Source organism: Channa argus, chromosome 22 (genome assembly GCF_033026475.1).
Source record: "Channa argus isolate prfri chromosome 22, Channa argus male v1.0, whole genome shotgun sequence".
NCBI lineage: Eukaryota > Metazoa > Chordata > Actinopteri > Anabantiformes > Channidae > Channa > Channa argus.
In genome coordinates, this window is record NC_090218.1 from 9,139,028 (window position 1) to 9,157,641 (window position 18,614).

The 18,614-nt window shown below is 41.6% G+C and overlaps 2 protein-coding genes across 3 annotated transcripts in view; both read right to left on the reverse strand.

Annotated features, from left to right (window-relative positions):
• stk10 (serine/threonine kinase 10) overlaps positions 1 to 10,954 on the reverse strand; it is a 35,877-nt gene extending 24,923 nt beyond the window's left edge. Inside the window, exons 1-2 of one of the 2 annotated variants that reach the window (XM_067491871.1) lie at positions 10,465 to 10,954; positions 739 to 903 (exon numbers count right to left, since the gene is read on the reverse strand). In XM_067491871.1, coding sequence (XP_067347972.1) covers positions 739 to 903; positions 10,465 to 10,626 — 327 coding nt within the window. In that variant the 5' untranslated portion in view covers positions 10,627 to 10,954. The remainder of the gene's footprint in view (positions 1 to 738; positions 904 to 10,464) is intronic. The other variant, XM_067491870.1, reaches the window with a different exon arrangement.
• Positions 10,955 to 11,532: 578 nt separating this feature from the next.
• Positions 11,533 to 15,248, reverse strand: zmp:0000001268 (CYTL1 domain-containing protein). Its single transcript, XM_067491882.1, has 4 exons — positions 15,096 to 15,248; positions 14,785 to 14,829; positions 14,405 to 14,551; positions 11,533 to 12,959 (listed from the first exon to the last, which is right to left on the reverse strand). The coding sequence occupies exons 1-4, from the start codon at positions 15,246 to 15,248 to the stop codon at positions 12,915 to 12,917; spliced, it is 390 nt and encodes a 129-aa protein (XP_067347983.1). The 3' UTR covers positions 11,533 to 12,914.
• Positions 15,249 to 18,614: the final 3,366 nt, after the last annotated feature.

Here is an 18,614-nt window from a genome sequence, read left to right on the forward strand (position 1 = left end):
TTGCATCATGGGAAGAATATTTGGTTTCTGCTCGTTTTCCTATTTAAGCAGTGATCTCAGAAGCAGATACTCCTCCTGCAATTTTGATACAGGAGGAGAGTGTATGAGCAGCCTTACAGCTCATCAGTAATTAAAAAAAAAAAAAAAAAAATCCTAACATGCACAGAATGAAAATATTAAAATTAGTCATTTAGCAGATGCTTTTATCCAAAGCAACTTACAAGTAGCAGCAGACACGATGGAAAACTTTTGGAGACTTTTGTCTTACTTAGGGACACTTTGACATGCAGCCAGGAGGAACAGGAGTCAACCGTTCTACCAACTGAGCTATGGTGGAACGGATGAATATTCACTAATATATTTATTTCAACAAGACAGCAATAATCAAATCAAGTGTTTCTATGGCTAAAATGTTCCTGTTGATCAGGTAAACATTCATTCTGATCAGGCCAGCTGACATAGTCACGTGATCCATTTTGATTCTTATTGAGCTCCTCATCTGATTATTAGTGAAACATTTGGGTCGATGTAAGCAGCTAGTGCTCTCATGCAGCAGTGGACCGTACATTCCTTTGTGTGTTGGGTTGAAGTGCAAACATGGCGACAGGATGTTAAATATTTGTATGTTGGACTTGTTTAATAGTGCGCAGAGGAAGTTATGAGACAGAAAGAAGAGCTGACAGGTCTGTGGTTTACACTCGAGGCATGCTGGCTTAACCAGACACTTGTGCTACCTACCCACAGTTTGTTGTCATGGTAAAATGCATCAAGCAGCTTGACAATGTAATGGTGGTCACATTTGGCCAGGATGTCGATCTCCACTATGTAGTCCTCCAACTCCTCCTCGCTTTTTGTCTCGATCACTTTGGCTGCAGCCAGAACTCCCGTCTCCTTGTTCCTGGCCTGAGAGACAGAGAAATAAAAAGGAGATCACATTAAACATGCGTGATTATTGGCAGGGCTCTAATAGAATCTTGCATTTTACGTCCTCTTTTTTTTTTTTAGGATTAAACTATAAATAAGAGTAACAGTAACTAATCTGAGGGACTCCGGAGTTTCAATTCTCTAGAGGGCAATTCATTTAAACTGGGTGTGGCTGTGTGATATAAAGAGGGTGCAAACAGAATATATCATTCTGTTTGCAAGCATTTCTGAAGTTAAGAGTCTGTAGTTAAGCGTCGGATGAAAGGGAGAAAACAAAATGTGAGGTTTTATTCACTTAAACTCAACTTTTCAAGTTTAGGTAGAAAAAAGCCAAAGGAAATTCAAGCAATAAAAATTTTAACATTTAGAGACAAAACAGAAAGAGAGCGGTCCAACACCACAAAAATCAAAATTGTGAGTTTGTCAAAACTAAGACACAGACAGACACAGACAGACAAAGACTTCCTAGCACTTATGAGTAAGAAAGGGAAGTGAACACAAACACAAGTCAGTTGTTCAGTGTTTTTCCGGAAAGCATCAAAACACCTGAAACCACAGGACTGACAAAAGAGTGAAGCTCCAGGATCCAGTGTGTGAGAGTTGGTGAGCATATCTGGAGAATGATAAGTCACGGTGAGAAACAGCAGATCCCACTGTGTGCGAGCTGCAGAAGCCCGACAGACTAAACAGCTCAGTTGGGGCTCGTGCATTCACGCTTTACCGGGGCTGTGAGAAAACATCTGAATACACAGAACGAGCTCTGAGGAACACACACACACACACACACACTCTCTCTCTTTAACTCATCTCAATCCTGAGTGTGTTTGTCAAACAGAGCTCCAGAGATGGCAAACTGACCCCCCCCACTGATTGAGTCAACAAGACGTCTAACTCCTGCCATCAAACCATCAGTCAGGCACAGTTAAGCCTCCACAGTAAATACTGAGACACCAGACACTTTCACTCTCTGTTAAAATCTCAGCTCCCTGCTACAAACCCGCTGTCCGATCTGTGATAAAAAGTGTCCATGAATCGGCCTCTCGGTGCACTCGGTGTCTCCAATCAGTGTAAACTTTAAACAATTAGCTGATTCATTATTTTTATGACTTACAGGAAGTTAAAAAACACATTTCACAGTTATTAAATGTTTGTTAGAAATAAAAATAAATGAGAAGCACATTTATTTTTTAAAATAGAATATCTGAGATCTTAGGGTGACGAAATGAGCAAAATAAGCTACAGTATTTGATTAAGTCACAAAATTATACCCATTTTGCATATTTAAGACCTGAAATAATATTGAAAATAGGTATGGATGAGTCATTAAAAAAATAAAAATATTTACATTTTTGAACTAGTTATTTACATCTGCCTAACACTTTGTACTTTCCCCACTCATTTGCAGACCAACTTAACAGCTGCAGACTTGTGAATGTGAACAAGCAGGAGCATTGCAGTGCACGTGGGGGTTCCCTCCCCCTATTTTCCGCTCGAACAGATATGAGTGGGCCGCCAGCATATCGAAAAGGAACTAAATGATTTGTCAGATCTACAGGTTTCTGTCATACCTGCATGAAGCTGGGAAAATGTTGAAATTAATGACTCAAATTGTGCACATATTGGAGCTGCAAGAGACCATTTCACGAGCTAGACTACTGACCCAGCCTCACAAGGATACACACACACACACACACACACACACACACACACACACACACACCCCTTACATTCTCAGCTGGAAAAGGGCTGAGGAATGCGCCTCTGGCTTTCAGATGTTTGGAGGAGTGGACAAAGTGGGCAGACGGAGCCTCATGCATTCATAAGGTGCATACTGTACACACAGTGAGAACATTACGCTGAAGCACCTCATTGTGTCTCACATGGAGATGCCCCCACTTCATACAAGGTTGCACGACAGCAGTGTGAGCAGAGGTTTTCTAAATGTTTCAGTACACACACACAGAAGGAATTAACAAGGAGGCGTTTTTGGACTTTTAATCGTAACCTTAATCACCTGCAGCAGCTTCTCCCATCAAAGTAAATCCCTGCCTAAGAGACCGATGTCTTTATACACAACCTGTTATGTCATATTAGTGTCCGACCAACAAAAGAAAGATTGGGTACACAGGGCCTCAGTATGTAAGCAAAAATTTTGACTCTGCATTTTTATTTACACTCAATCTGCTCACACAATAGTCATACCTCAACAATACGTGCATATTGTGTTTTTATGTCTTTAATGTAATAGGAAGTCACGCTGTCACATTTTCCACATTGTCAACAGCTTCAGTTGTAGATAACACACATGAATGTACCACCTCCATCATTCTCTACATGTTTACAGGAAGGCAGAAAGCCCAGAGGCGTCAGATGTCAGACAGCACCACAGAGAACACTGAAATATTACATAATAAGAGTGCACAACCACAAGATTGAAGGAGTAGGCATACAGTTAACTACATGCTGTAGCTGCTGCAGCCATCCCAGGAGAAAACAACGCTGCACTGTTTCTAACCCACTGACTCTTCACTTTCTAACTTTCCTGCAGAGGAGAACAACAGTCGCTGGCTTTGTTTGGGTGTGGTTTCCATGGAGATTAGAAGAGCCTGCTCAGTATCGTGTCACTAAAAATCTCTGCCCGGACGATTTCCTGTTCATTAGTGACCTGGCTTTCATGGAGGTTAAGTGCAAAAAGTTACCTGGAAGATCCAAGGGTGCAGGAACAGAGACACTCACACCCTTCGGAAGTTTTAAAAACACACAAACAACCAGATGAGGTCTCTTTTGACACCCCCGTGTCTTCCATAGCCATTTTCTTATTTAGTAGGTTGGACTGTGGCTCTAAAGACTCCGTAAGAAGGCAAAAATCAAAAATGTCAATCACAGTAATATTCTGGTTGCAGACCTCCCACATCATAAAAATCCCCAGAAATCAGACATTTCCTTTTCTAAGGCAACTTAACATTAAGTATTGTGATCAGGCTGTCACTGTGCATGGGAGGCGTTCAGGGACAGTGCAGAGTATAGGTTACTCACGTCAGAAGCGCTGAGAGCCTTATCTGCTCAAACACAGTACAGTAAAACTGAATAAGGCTCAGAATTGGGTGCGTTTTATTTTGGCTGATGCCAGTGATGATCTTTTGAAATATGACCAGATAGATGCCGATAGCAATACTTGGTATTGCATCAGAGCAACTCTGATTAGATCACATGACACAGGCAACCCAGCACTTGCAAAGTGAAAGGGCAAGTTCCAAAAAGACACGCATATATATAAAACTCAGAGTATGCCCCAAAGTCCTAATGGATTTTTCTATCCATCTCACAGCAGATGGACTGCACATCTATCAGTGTCCCACACAGCTTGTTTTAACAACTTCCCTCGGTTTCCCCTCACCGTACCACTAGTATCCTCGATTACGATCCTGCCTCGTTCACCATCTGCCACACTGTATGCAGTTTGTTCGCCTGCACCTAATGTGTCCGTCATCCCTTGTGGAGTTTATCTTTCCCCATCAGCCATGTATATTTATCCAGCTGTTTTTAATAAGTGGCTGTCAAAAGGTCACAATGCAAAATTGAGCGACACAGAAGCATTAGAGGAGAGAAAGCTGTAGATGCAGATGTTTCTCAATGACGTTATAGCAAACATGCTGTATGCACCGGTAGACTTGGTAAACAGACCGTCTTGCTGCACTGTATGTTTATATTTAGAATTCAGATGGACACCGTCTTTTGACACCAGGTTAGGAAATAAAGTTTAATACTGTGTGTTGACTAAGGTGTTAATCACAACTGTATGTGTCAATTTCTACTGTTTTCTGAAAAGAAGAAGGAATCTTGGTGTTAAAAGGACCAGGTGACCTCATGAAGCTGAACACGGAACTTTTCCTGCGGTCACTCACCTCCAGGTTGAATGAACGTAACACATGCTGATGTGTGTTTCAGCATAAATAGTGTGTTAGTGTCTCTCTCGCTCACACACACACTGTACGCTAGACCTTTGCCCCATCATAAATCTGTAAAACCTTTTACCGTTCTATCATCCACGCCTCTGCAGGCTCTCACTCTACGCATCTACTAACAGTGAAAGGCTTCTGAGCTCCGACATGATGGCGGCAGCTAAAAATAAAACCTAATTTCTGAAAAGCAGACACTGGTGGAAGTGATGATCTCTCATTCCGATGAGCAAACCGCACAAGCAAAGAATGCTACGGAGAGTATTGGTTACTCATATAGCTTAAAACTGGACACATTTTGTGAACTTTTTGAAGGACATTTGTGTGTGAAGGTGTAGGAAAAGAAGAAAGCAGGAAAGAAGAAAACCAAGAAAAAAAACAAAACAAAACTGTAGTACAAAAGTTTTTGTGTTTAAGATACTAAAACAATGGAAGTGGGCGTGATAAAATAAAAAAAAGGCAAAATTATGGTTTTACAAAAAATACATTTGAAGCCCAAATGAAGAATGATTGCAAAGACATTATGTGGTTTGCCATTTAAATGCCCAGCCCCACTTACAGCTTATTACTGCAAAATTTGAATGAGCATTTGTCTATTTAACCAAGTCGATGTAACGGATACTCTATAAGCACTACTGTATGTGCTCAGGGCTATTTAACTATGCATGCTGTGGTTTTCTTTGTTTGCAATGATAATGCAAAGGTTACTGTTGCACCTATTGTACAAGCTACAAAAGCCCTTAGCGCAATGTTGCTGTATGATGCACATCAAATGGAGGTTTATTATTTTCTACGTAAACTCGCACATCAGTGGTAGCAAAGCACGTGGCGGTAAAGCGGATGTAACATGGAATTATTTCCTGGTGGAGGTGGACTTTTCTTTCTCCAAGAGTCAACTGACCAATGTGATGGATCACTCTGTCTTGGTGCACAGACCAGCAGATGATGCCAAAAATATGCATAAGGCTTCATGTGGGGCGTAATAATACATTACAGCTGGTATAAGAAATACACTGTACTGTTTTAGTTTAGTTACTTTAAGAAAGTAAATTATTGTATTTTCCTTAAAAGGTTTTTGATTAGAGATATGAACTTAATACCAGCTCTATGTCAAGCATTCATAGCCCATCTGGTAAATGTGATACATAAAAAATGAGGATGCTAAGCCTGCTGGTTAGAAAAATGAGTTGATACTTTCACTACGAGTCAGCAGTGAATGTCCTCCTCTCATATACCACCCACTGACTGCATGAAAGCATGAATGCATTTCATTTAAAGAAAAAAGAAAGACTCTGGCTCACACTTTACACCCATTGAGGAAGCAAATGAGTCTTTTCAGGATGTGAAAGTATTGATCAACACTGCAAAATGTCCAAAGCAACAACCAAAAAAGCCAAAGCGGGTCAGTAGGCAGGAAATCATGATACGCCACAAACAGCCTTGAAAGAAAACAAGCCATGTGTACACATCTTTCTTCAATCATTCATACTCATGCAGGGCCTTGCACAACAAAGCATAAATCTCATGACAGATGACACACACTTCCTGACTGCAGCACACACACACACACACACACACACACACACACACACACACACACTCTACATGTACCAGATTTCAGGGCTTGGCTGCAAGTAAAAGCAAGAGTAGACAGGTAGTCCAAGACGGCAGATATTCACTGTGCCCGAGAAGTAATCTAAAATAACCTCATTGGCACGGCAACGTGTTTCAATGTTCAGCGCAAAAGGAGACAAATAACAAGAACGTGTAACAAAAACGTCACAACAAAACCACTACACTGATATTCAGTATAACAACATCTCAGCAAAATCCAAAGACCTGCTGCTTGTCATAGGCCTATAACTACCAGCAGCATGTGGATGTATACAAAACGCTTCCTGTCAGTTCCAGCAACAATGTCATCACAAGACTTGAAGGGGACTCCCAGCATGCTGAGCCCACGCCCACCCCGCAGGGCTCTTATCAGTCACCAAGCCCCAAGCTGCCCCCTGAGATTAGGCCCAGAAAACCCCAGATGACAACGGTGTCTCTACTCTTACACATCTTAGTGCCATTGCCGTACTCTTAATTACAGCTTCAGGCTTTTACACAAACTTTCTCTCAAAAAGAGGATGTTGCAACCCATTGCCCCCTCCCCCCTAACACATAATACAAGCAGTGTGTTTTGCTTTCACTTGATTCTGGGGCATGAAGCAATCCAGGTTCCCCAACATCTGTGTTGGTAAAGGACCAGTGTGTTAAAACCTTTAGTTATGTGCATTAAAAAAAATTCACAAACACACAATATTATTTCCACATGGTCCTAAGGATTACACCCTTTTTAAATATGAACCAGGGAAAAGTGGATCTGTTCTGCCAATGGCCTTCAGGTTTAACTTGATCACACTGTATTTGTTTGTTTTACTTTAAAGTGGGTGTCAAGGAAGAGTCATGGTGGAGAGAAACAATGTTCAGCCTCAGTGATAAGTGCTGCATTGACATCAAAACCCTGTGAACCTCAAATCCCCCCCAAACACAAACAGAAAAATGAATATGTTTCAATAAGAGGATCTGTAAAGAATTGGACCAACAAACGGAAGTGTGTGAATCCATTGGAATAGTTCTTTATCACAGGTAAAGTGATGTTCAGCACATGGTTTTTACCTAACAGGCCAACAGGGATGCGACGCACTGGGCTTTTCATGCCCTGATGGGAATATGACTCAGCCTAACTTTACAGCCTGTGTGTGTGTGTGTGTGTGTGTGTGTGTGTGTGTGTGTGTGTGTGTGTGTGTCTATGGAAACGTTTCACTAGCAGCAGCTGGGCAATGTGCTCGGCAGCACGTGGCTCATTAATTAGTGAGGGGGGGGACCTTACAACGCCTCATCTTCACGCTTCAGCTGCAGCCACACACCTTTCATACACACAAACACTTTCTTACGAGTGCAGCCGTGCGTAGACATGTAGGACAAAGAAAACATGCCATGGCACAATGTACGTAGAGATTCTTCTGAAGTGGTTGTTGTGAGGATGATCGTCTGACAAGGACACTGGAGTGAATTAGAACAAATATTATGCACATTGAGTCATTTGTGGGTGTGACCACAACATGGCTGAATATTTCAAACACTAAAGGGCCATCGAACATGACAAATGTAATTACATCAAACCTGCAATTTAAAATTTTGAAAGTAGCACGGACAGCACATCAAAATACTAATTTGGCACCAGTCCCGAAGCCAAAGTATCAACTCTCAGGCCAGGTTTGGTCCTGACATCAACACCTAACACCGTTGTAAACAAGTGCCATCATGGAACTAATTTAAGCTTAGGAAGCTCTGACAAACGCAGCATATGAGCATTAAAAAGGTCAAATATCTCTGTTATAAAGGAATCCAGGCAGCATGGGGGTTCTGCGTTTAGTTTTTTTTTTAAAAACTGAATCTCAGTTGAGAAGTCTTGCAGTTGTCGGGCGAACAAAGGTTCAAGAGCAATTGAAAAAGACTTTTCAAGGGCCTGAAAAAGATAAAACTGCAATGTTTGGCAAAGAGCAAAACAAGGTGATGACAAATAAACTTCACTTTCTCTCTCCTGTCCTGTTGATGATTTCATGGGCCCTTACACTGAATTTGGACATCTCATCTCTAGGAGACTGTCAACATTATTTGACAACTGAGACATTATTGTGCATTTTAGGAGATCTCTTTTTTTCCTGAGCAACAAACTCGGTGCTCTTTCTCCCAGTGGTGACGTCAACTGTAAGAGTCGACGTGACAGGACACTGTGCCCAATCTCAAAGAAAAGGAAAAGAAGCTGCCTGCGGGTTTAGTGACCCCTGACAATGTGATAAGCAGCTGATTTCACTCCTTACAGTTCCTAACTGCACCTCAGCTCACGCCCGCTCTATCGAAGCCTACGACGACGGAAAACATGAGCGCCACTTGAGGCCTGTCCCTCCCACAGACGAGCTGATTACTCTATGGAGCTGTGAGAGGAAGCTATCCTCTGATACAGTCCCACGACTTCCTCTCTTGGCCATCATCTGCTCCCGCTCTGCCTCCTTGTCTCTTCCCCCCCTTAGATCTGACAGCTGCAGGTGTGGAGCTGCTACCCCTGTCCCTTTCAACCCACTCAAGGAGAGGAAACACAAGCCACAGCAGAGGCTTGACATTTGTATAAGAAAAAAAGAAAACAAAGTGGGGACACTTCACATTTCAGAACACTTGCCAGTTATAGGTGGAATGAGACACTAATTATCTGCTTATTTTGGTTTGGTTTTATGATTAAGAGGCTCAACGCTTGAAAATTCTAATTCCTGTGGCGCACACTTAAAGCCCCTCAAGCTCACTCGGTCCCTCGTAACATTAGAAAGTAACTGAAAGCATAGTTTTTAAATGGTTTACTGGCTGCTTTCTTTGTTTGCTTTTTATCTGGACACAGGAGGCCTCTCACGTGCTTGGTCGGCACAAAAACTTCACTTGCGTAGGAAAACCTGTGTTGTTTGGCCACATAAAAGAAAATGTGGCCAGAAAGACCCAATGTAAATGCATCGCAGTCCTGTTTAGTCCCATAGTCTGTGTCCTACACTTACATTTCACCTTCATATGTTTGTGCTCTTGGTGCATTCCCAGACTGTGTACACACTGTACTGTCCAGTACAAACAGAACAGCGACATTAGGTGGAGCTCCCTAACAAGACATTTTCTGTTTGGTGCAGACCTCTGCTGAAGCATCACTTCTTCCGCTAAAGCCCCCCGACGTGTCAAAGACTATCACTGTGCTCCACTGGGCAGAGCGCCGTCTCACTTAGGGAAACGACCAGCAAACAGATCCAGATTAAAAGCCTCCTCAGAGCCCAGAGTGCTGCTGAGCTTTTGGAGTAAGGAATGGACAGGACCAAGAAAAGGTGCTTTTACTGACTGCCCCTGTTGCCGGATTCACGGTAGGAACTTGAGGAAAGGGGGGGAGTGGGTGAATGGGTTAGTGGAGATGTCTATTGCAGAGGTTTGCAAAAATAAATATCACAAGAGAAGTGAGTCGACCCTTTTGGTGACTTGGAGACCATACAACAACTGAGCAAGACCAGACGACCAGAAATCAGGATGAAATGCATCTCACTGAACAATTGTGGATGATTATCTTCCTTCACTGCTTTGGATGAAACATTTCCTTGAAGCACCGACTGACTGACTGCACTCAGCTCGTTTCACACCGAGACGCCGGACAAACGACATCGTTAAGACATTAGTCACAATCTCAGCAATGCTGGGAGGGTGAAGCATCCACAGGTGATCGGAAGTATCTCCCACACCTGGAATGCAGGCTGTATTTGATTATCGGAAAAACACTGTGCTGTGGGCAGGAAATGTTTCCTGTAATATCACCTCAAAAGAAATAGACTTAAAGAGATGTTTTTTAATCGCAGCACTGAAGGAGTAAAAGTGTGAAACGTGAACTTCTTGCCACAACGGGATTGCTCCTTACCTGACAGGTGAGCATCATTTCTAACATTTCCTACTACAAAAAAATAAATAAGCATTTTTAATCAATCAACAGGTGCCTCGTGACCTCTACACTCACCTTGTAGACTTTCCCGAACGCGCCGTCGCCGAGTTCGCCGATAATTTCCCATATGTCGTTAGGGTTGACGTCCCGGTGGACGTGCTCGTACTGTTTGACTTTCTTCTTGATGTCCAAAGAGGGCAGACGAAGTATTTTACTAAATCGAGCCAGTGCCATCATTTACAACGCTACAGCGGTTCCGCCTCGGAGTGACACTGTGAAGAGGCACGCGCCGCCTGTCAAAAACACGAATTTACTAGTTCACGGTCTTTGCTTCTTTAATTTCTCACCAAAGACGAGAGCTGTGCTGGTTCAGAGTTCTTCTGCTTCGCCCATGTCAACGCGTTTCTCTTTAGACTCTGAGGTTTGAACAAGGCATAATCCCAGTCACAATCTGCGGTAAAGGCTGGAACGCGCAGCGACCACCTGCCGCAGGAAACGCGATGAAGTAACTGTCCATCTGCCCGCCTGCTTGGGCAACTTGCTTCCAACTGTGCGCCGAGCCCCACCTCGTTCCTCAACAGCCCTCCCACTGCCGTCATGGAAATGTAGTTTCTCAGACAGAGCGAGCTGTTGTGATCGCAGAACTAGGGAGGGGAAGAGGACTTCATGTCCGGGTTGTTGTTGTTGGGCGGGTCCTCTGACGCGTCTAAATAAACCATGAAGCGCCTGAAGAAACCAAAAACCCAAAAACATGAAGCACCTGAACAAGTTATTATTTTACTCTGACTCATTTGTTCTTTTACACCGTAATTGATTTAATTGATTTCTATTATAAGGACATACGAGGTGAGTAATACTTTGATTGATAATAATTCGTTTGTAAATCATAGTTTACCTCTAAGGATTTTACTGGTTTCTCAACAAGAACACACGTGCACGCATACGGGTCTCTTCACCTGCACAAGCGGTGCTATAGCCCCCTCTAGTGGCATATGCACCTCAATGAACTGTTACCTGGTGAGCAGGTGGCGCACGAGCACACGAGCGCTGAAACAATCCGTATTTAAACAGTGTTGTTTCAGGATGTGAAGATTTGCTCCTTTTCGTTTGTGTGTTTGACAGCACATAATAAGCAAACGGCGCTTTCTTTTTTTTTTATTCTTTATTTTCATTTCGGTAAAAATAAATGCAGCCTTGCAGACATTACTGCTTTGATACAACATATAATTTTACCCATTTAAATAAAGATTTAAGTATTACAGGGATGATGATGACGGACTGTATTACTTATACTTGCTGGTGCCTTTCAGCTGACCACGTCAAGAACTTTGCAAATGCCATATTCAATGATTAAAAAAATGAATTCACTTGTTTATTTTTCTGTGTATTGTTTTATATATATATTATGTTTTATTATATATATTAATGCAACCGCAATACTGACATTGAACCCTGCTCAGTCACAGCACGGTTGCAATACCAGACCCCGATAGATTTAGAAACAGATTTTTGAACAGTCCATGTCATGTGCATATGTTTTGTTGACCTCCAGTTGATTTTTATACAGTCTAGCGTGGTGTGAGGAAGACATGTGTACTGTTTGCAAGTGTGGTAACTCAATTTCTAAAGCATGACTGATCTATGCACAAATGATTGTTATTTAAAGTCACAATCCTGACACCAATGGTGATTTTAAATGATTAGACAGTGAACGTCAGGTAACATTTCGCCTCGGAATCTGTTAAAAATTTCCAAATGAAACTCTTTGTACATTCATTGACAATGACACTTGCATAGGTGCATAAATAATTTTCTCCCTCCCGATCATTCCTTTCTATGGAAAGATTAGCCTAACAATTCACTGTTAAATTGCCAATTTGGGACGGGAGGAACATTGGTGGCACTGGGGTCAAGTCATGCATTGCTTGCTAATTAGTAAGGAAAACATAATGGCATCTGGCATATTATTCCTTAGTGGCATCCTGCTTGAGGCAGTTTTATTTGTATGAAAGACCGTTTTCAGTGATTTATCAATTTTTGGACACAAAAACACAATAATACCATTTGTTGAAACTGCAGTAAAACATTTTTGATACAGGGAGAAAATTATTAATAGCTTATGGAAATCTCCAAATGACAATTAATCAACACGGAATAGACAAACTCATGCAGGTATGTGGAGTACGTGCTTGGATGCTTTGTATAGTGTCACACCTTCTTTTGCATAACTATGAGACACTACCAAACTCATCAAATTGGGAGAGAACAAATTATATTTTAATACAGTTTATTATATGAAATAAGTCCATCATTAATTCACATGGCAAAGATGTGATAATTATTGACAGTAATATCAATTACACTGAGATAAATGGTGTTTATTTATTGTTAGATAACTATATATTTGAAGGTAACATCGGTCTTGTGTCTTTTGATAGTCAGACACTTTAAGGATTGTACATAACAACTGCACTGCTGTGTCTCCTGGAGCAGAAAGTGAAGCTGTCACTCCATGATCCAGTATGTTAGCGCTCAAGCGCAGCACAGTTATAGCTTGTGAAGACCAAGTCCTATTAAAAAAAAAAGACAAGAAAGATGTAACAGACAGAACGTGTGTGTAAATACTATCTGAAAACAACCTGTCTGACCCAGGTACATTTACTCATTTATTCTAGAAGGGTAAAGTGTGACTTTGCAGTCCACGTGAGCATCATCCCCCCCAAAAAACTAAATGTTTTTCATAATCTGCATCATAAACCCAGTTTAATCCTGTGACGTGAGCCACTGTGTGACCCATTAAACAGCAGTTTGGAGGCGTCTCATCTGATTTTCTCACTCTTTCACAATGTAACACTGTACAATACTGTGCACATAAATCAGAGAAGTTACTTGTGCAGTTCCTGTTTGGAGTTTGGCTCAGCGGTTATACTTTTAGTTTTGTTTTTAGATTAATCTGAGAATTAAAAAAGGTAAATTAGTTTTATATTTCACAGTTACACAAACCTATATTGTTTATGTAAAAGTGACAATGAAGAACCTGTATCTCACTTTGTGAATAAAAAAAACAAGGACTATAAACTTCTTAAATCCTTTGACACAAGTTCATTGGTATTGCCATGGAAACACAAACATGGTATTGACTAAGTTAATGGCAAGAAAGAGACAACAAAGCTTTACTTTATTTAGGACACGCTGCAACGGATGTATTACTGAACAGGCCAACCAAGGACAGGCCCCGTGGCCCAAGAGGTCAGGAGGCCACAGGGCTCCTTATGGGGCTACTCTACAGGGAGAACCCTGCAGTTCCATGGCATGCACTGTAAATATTTAGCTACCAGTGTGTCCCCTCAGTTAAAATACACAAAATTGCCACAAAGAGAAGTGCAGCAACCTAAAAATGACAATGGCCTTTGATAATTTAAGGCACAAAATTATCAAAAACTGACACAAAATATCCCAAAATAGACACAAAATTACCAGATACAACGATACAAGCATGTCTTGCGAGCATGGCTATAGTTATTCATCTAAATCAAAACAATTTTTGATCCTAAACCTTTTTCAATCATATAGAGAAACCACATTTTTAGATTGTGTGCCAATCAAGTCTAATGTTTCTGATATACAATAAAAGCACTACACATTTATTTGTTGATGTAGCTTTTCATAGTTGGAGCACTGCTGCTACTACCACTATTACCTTATGTATTCACACAGGAACATCAAAACCATATTTCATGTACAGTAGATAATGCCTAATAAAGTCTTTAGCAGCTTTGTACCCTGTTATCTTACCCAAACCTTAAATTTTAGATATCTTCTGCCCTTTTTGTTTACATTATTTAATCTTTACCATGTTATTTTTAAGACATTGTTTTTCCATGTAGTGTAGTTAGTCCCTGTATGAAGCCAGAACAGCACTTTGTGCTTTAACAGACATAACTGCTCTGTGACAGACATCAATACATTAAATCGGACTGTATCACACACATTAGGACAGTTTGTTGGGTCTTACCCCGTGGCATCTCTCGGACATGATGACGAAGAGCTGTCTCAGAGTGACACCCAGCTTCCACACGTCTCTGGTGTAAGCACAGCGGCGGTCTCGCAGGCCCTCCACCAGGGAGATGTAGTCCCTTATTTTGTACATCACACACGCATTCTGACGGCATGGGTAGCAATTAGTGTGCCTTTGCATGATTTAGAGAAGCTGAGGTTTGCAGTCAAAATACCACCGAGGTTAGAGTGGAAAACTGACCTTCTGACTTCTCAAAACAAAGCATCACAACAACAATTGAAAATACACATCTTGTAAATGTGAAACTAAATCAGGTAATATTCCCATTAACAATAGGAGGTTTGTCTTTCAGTCAGGGAATTTGAAGTCATACTTACATGGACATCAAGGTGAAGCTCTGGCATGTGTGCCATACATAAACCCTGATTGAAAAAGGAATGAATCATGAAGTTTCTAAATTAAAAAATCACGTTTTATATGGAAGCCATAGGTGTATCATATAACTTAACCCAACTACTATAAAACTTTTTTGTGAAACCCCTAACCCTTTTTGCCTGCTATGCTTTAATATTTTATATTAAACTACATTAGCAGATAAAAAATGAACAATAATGCACAAAATAAATTCAAGAGTTGCCACAAAACACAACTTGAGTGCAACATGTGCTCAGCATAGAGCAAAACTCACGGTTTCAGGAGCTCTCTTCAAATCTGCTGCCCAGTGGGTGCAGTCTCGTGCCATGATCAGTACCTTGGAGTAGCATGTTGGTGGGTAGAACGGGTAGCTAAGTACCAGCGGCACCAAACAGAAAACAGCCAGCAAGTGGTTAAAGATCGACATGACTCACTGACACCTGCAGCACTAACGGAGCCTTTTGTTTGTTTGTTTGTGTCAACCAAGCAGCCACGTAGGCATATGGACAGAGCGTGAACACACCCCCTGTGTTTACTCTGAAATGAGGATGCAACTGCAGAAGAATGACAGGTGAAGACTGCAGCTATCTTTTGTGAACTTGTGTCTTAAATTTTTCATTGTGAAGGAATCTTCATCATGGGGTAAGGCAGTCTTCCACGGATCACAGGGTCAGTGGTTCGATCCCTGGTCCCGGCTATATATCAAAAGTGTCTCTGGGCAAGACACTGAACCCCTAACAGCCCATTCCCCTCCCTAGCTGTGCAGTGCCGGTCCAAGCCCGGTAGAAATTGGGGGGGGTTGCCTCAGGAAGGGCATTCGGCGTAAAAACTGTGCCAAATCAACATGCGGACAATGATCTGCTGTGGCGACCCTGAACTCACAGGATAAACCGAAAGGACAAAAAAAAAAAGATTCAGCATAGTATTTGTTATATCAGGGCTAATTGGCATCACATTGCTTTGACTGACAGGCACTAACAAAACTATTCATGCTACTTGAACTTTTTACAATGTTGTAAATGTATTTTCAAGTGGAAAAAAATTCTGTTTTTTGCTGAGTCATCTATAACACAACCAATAGAAAGAAAAAGTGAAAATGTTGATAATTAATTAAAAATGATAAAAATAAGTGACAGCTGTCATTTTCACAGGCCTAATTTATTACTTGACATAAAAGCCCTTGTTACATAAAGGAAAACAAGACTGACTCACATTTGGTGGAGGGACAACAGTTATGGGATTGGCAGATTTTCAGATGTCTGTAAATTAAAAATAAAAACTTTTTATATAAATTCTAAAGCAACACTGGGAATATATTCTGCAAGAAAATAAAGAAATTAAAGCTCGAATATGAAATTTGTCTCTTGAAATGCTTACACACCATATAGCTCCATAATTAAACACCACAGTTGCGGAGGAGGGCTAGTGTCTAACTCCTGAGCCTAAAAGTTTTAGCATAAATATATAAAAAGTAAGAAGCTCATACAGAACATCCTGCTGACATTATGTTTTTCTTTATTTCCACTAGATGGGGCTGATTTCACACCGGTCAACTTGACATCTGCACATTCAGAAAAAAACCTAATGGAAATCATTTATAAGCAGGACCAAACTGATCCCGGATTCTCGTGCCTGTTGAGATTTACTCTGTCTCTGTCCAGGTGGGCTATGGCTTCGTTATTAATTTTTCAATTCAACTTTATTTATATAGCGCCAATTCACAACAAAGTCATCTCATGGCACTTTACAGAATAAAGTCAAGATTATAAAGATGTATAGAGAGAACCCAACAGTTCCCCCTGGAGCAAGCCATAGGCAAAAGTGGAGAGGAAAAACTCCCTTTAACGGAAAAAACCTCCAGCAGAACCAGGCTCAGGGTGGGCGGCCATCTGCCTTGACTGGTTGGGGTGAGTGGAAAGTGAAGAGAGAAAAGAACAGAGCAACAAAAAGCAACAACAAAACATCAGTCACTTTATCCGCAGCAAACTTCCCAACGCTGCCAAACACTCGATTGAGGGGTTGGCGTGTGTCTCAGCGTAGCTTGCTGTGCTCAGAGTTGGAGGTCTCCTTCCTCTGTGCGAAGATGGATGGGCCACTCTCGGCATGTCTTAGCCCGATGGAGAGGCATAAAGAGGCAGAAAGTGGGCAGCATGCACTGCAAGCATTTCTCTGGTCCCACAGCCCCCAACCCCCACCCCCCACTCAGCCTTTCTCCTCTCGACCTTGTGGTGCTCAATTAACAGGGGACGCAAGTGACCGTGTTCTCCGTGCAATAGATGGATGTGTTTTACAGTTAATGGCTGCAGTATGAATGACTAAATTCTTCCCAAAATGCAACGCAGCAAGGATATGTTTCAGTTCATAAGCCCTCGAATCCTATTGCCATTACACAATGAATATTCTTCACACCAAGGCAAGCAGACTGTTAATTCTGAAGATGTTTGTATTGACATTTTTACAAATTTATTGTGTCCAACTCACTTGGAAATCGTGACTTTGAAGCATGGGAGGGAACTGAAGCCGGCAGTGAGGTGTGGTCCTTGCTGGAGTCTGCACCTTCGGGAGCTTGTTGGAGGGACACAAAGCTCTTCTGTCTCTGTCTCTGTCTCTGTCTCTAGCCTGTAAAAGTAAAAATATCAGATTTAAACTTCACCTAAAAGTTGTCATTTTGTGATCACAAACTGTACATCATTAATACATGCAGCACTTATTCAGCGCAATAAATGGATGAAAATTAAGAATGTTAAATACTCTAATATGAAAAAAAATGGCAGCTTTCGAAAATCCTGGACCCTGGACATGCACTGTATATGCTGTGACAGAACTTGAACACTGAAGCAAACATAAATTTGCATTTCCTATTCTATGTTTTGCATCTTACTGTGGTCATTTCGTGTATCTTTGTTTTGCATCTTTGTAGTTGTTTTACACCTCATTTTACGTGTCTTTGTGGTTGTTTGTCTTGCCAACACAGCAGGCTCCCTTAGTCTGGACCTATAACAATTGCCAAGTGTACAGCTGTGGCGACATGCTGTAATGAAAACTAAAAAGCAGGTAACATTAGAGGAGTATTTGAAATTAGTATCTGAGTATGTGAAACAGAAGAGAGAAACCAAAAATCCCATTCATACCTTTGTGTTCATTACACAATCACTATTTCCATTTGACTTTAAAGGCTGTTATGAGGCAGTCGAGGCTCAGCTCATCTATAAAGAGATTGTCCCTCACCTGGAGGGGCGGAGGGGAGAGCATCTTGAAACAGTCACGTCTACAACCCGCCCCGCAGAAGTGGCTTTAAACAACTCTGGGGGGCGCTGTTCGACAGCGGATCATGTTCTCTGCGAGTGCTGTGGCAACAAGGGACAAATTAGAGCTGAAATAAAATATTATCAGCAAGACATCAATAGTTGATGAGAGCAACGTTACTGTCAATGACCAACGATGTGGTCATCGCGGGGTATTGAGTTCATCACCTCAGTGGCATCTCACTGACTTTCACACAACTTGTAGGGTGTGTGCAGAGAATGTGCAGTTGTTGAAATGTTAGAATGAACTGAGATATTGATGCAATTTGTTCTGTATCATCAGAGGATACTTTTATTGGATGTTGAGTGAGGACAGGGAAAGCTCCGCCTGTCAGCCTGTGATGAGCCGTGCCTCTCCACACCCACGGTGGCCCTGCTCACTTCACAGGCGGCGATGTGCAGGTCAGTCGCTCATCTGTTCCCCCCCTACCGGACCTCCCTTTTCTGATATCGCTGTCCTCTTGTCCTCCAGAAACAGTTGTGGAAGT

What these genes read in the sequence shown, in the direction of transcription:
- zmp:0000001268 (XM_067491882.1), bottom strand. Translation starts at nt 15,248, where the DNA reads ATGTCGATCTTTAACCACTTGCTGGCTGTTTTCTGTTTGGTGCCGCTG. An exon ending in TGAAGAGAGCTCCTGAAACC is followed by an intron (nt 14,830 to 15,095) that starts GTGAGTTTTGCT and finishes TTTTTCAATCAG; the next exon opens with GGTTTATGTATGGCACACAT. An exon ending in AGCTTCACCTTGATGTCCAT is followed by an intron (nt 14,552 to 14,784) that starts GTAAGTATGACT and finishes CCATGCCGTCAG; the next exon opens with AATGCGTGTGTGATGTACAA.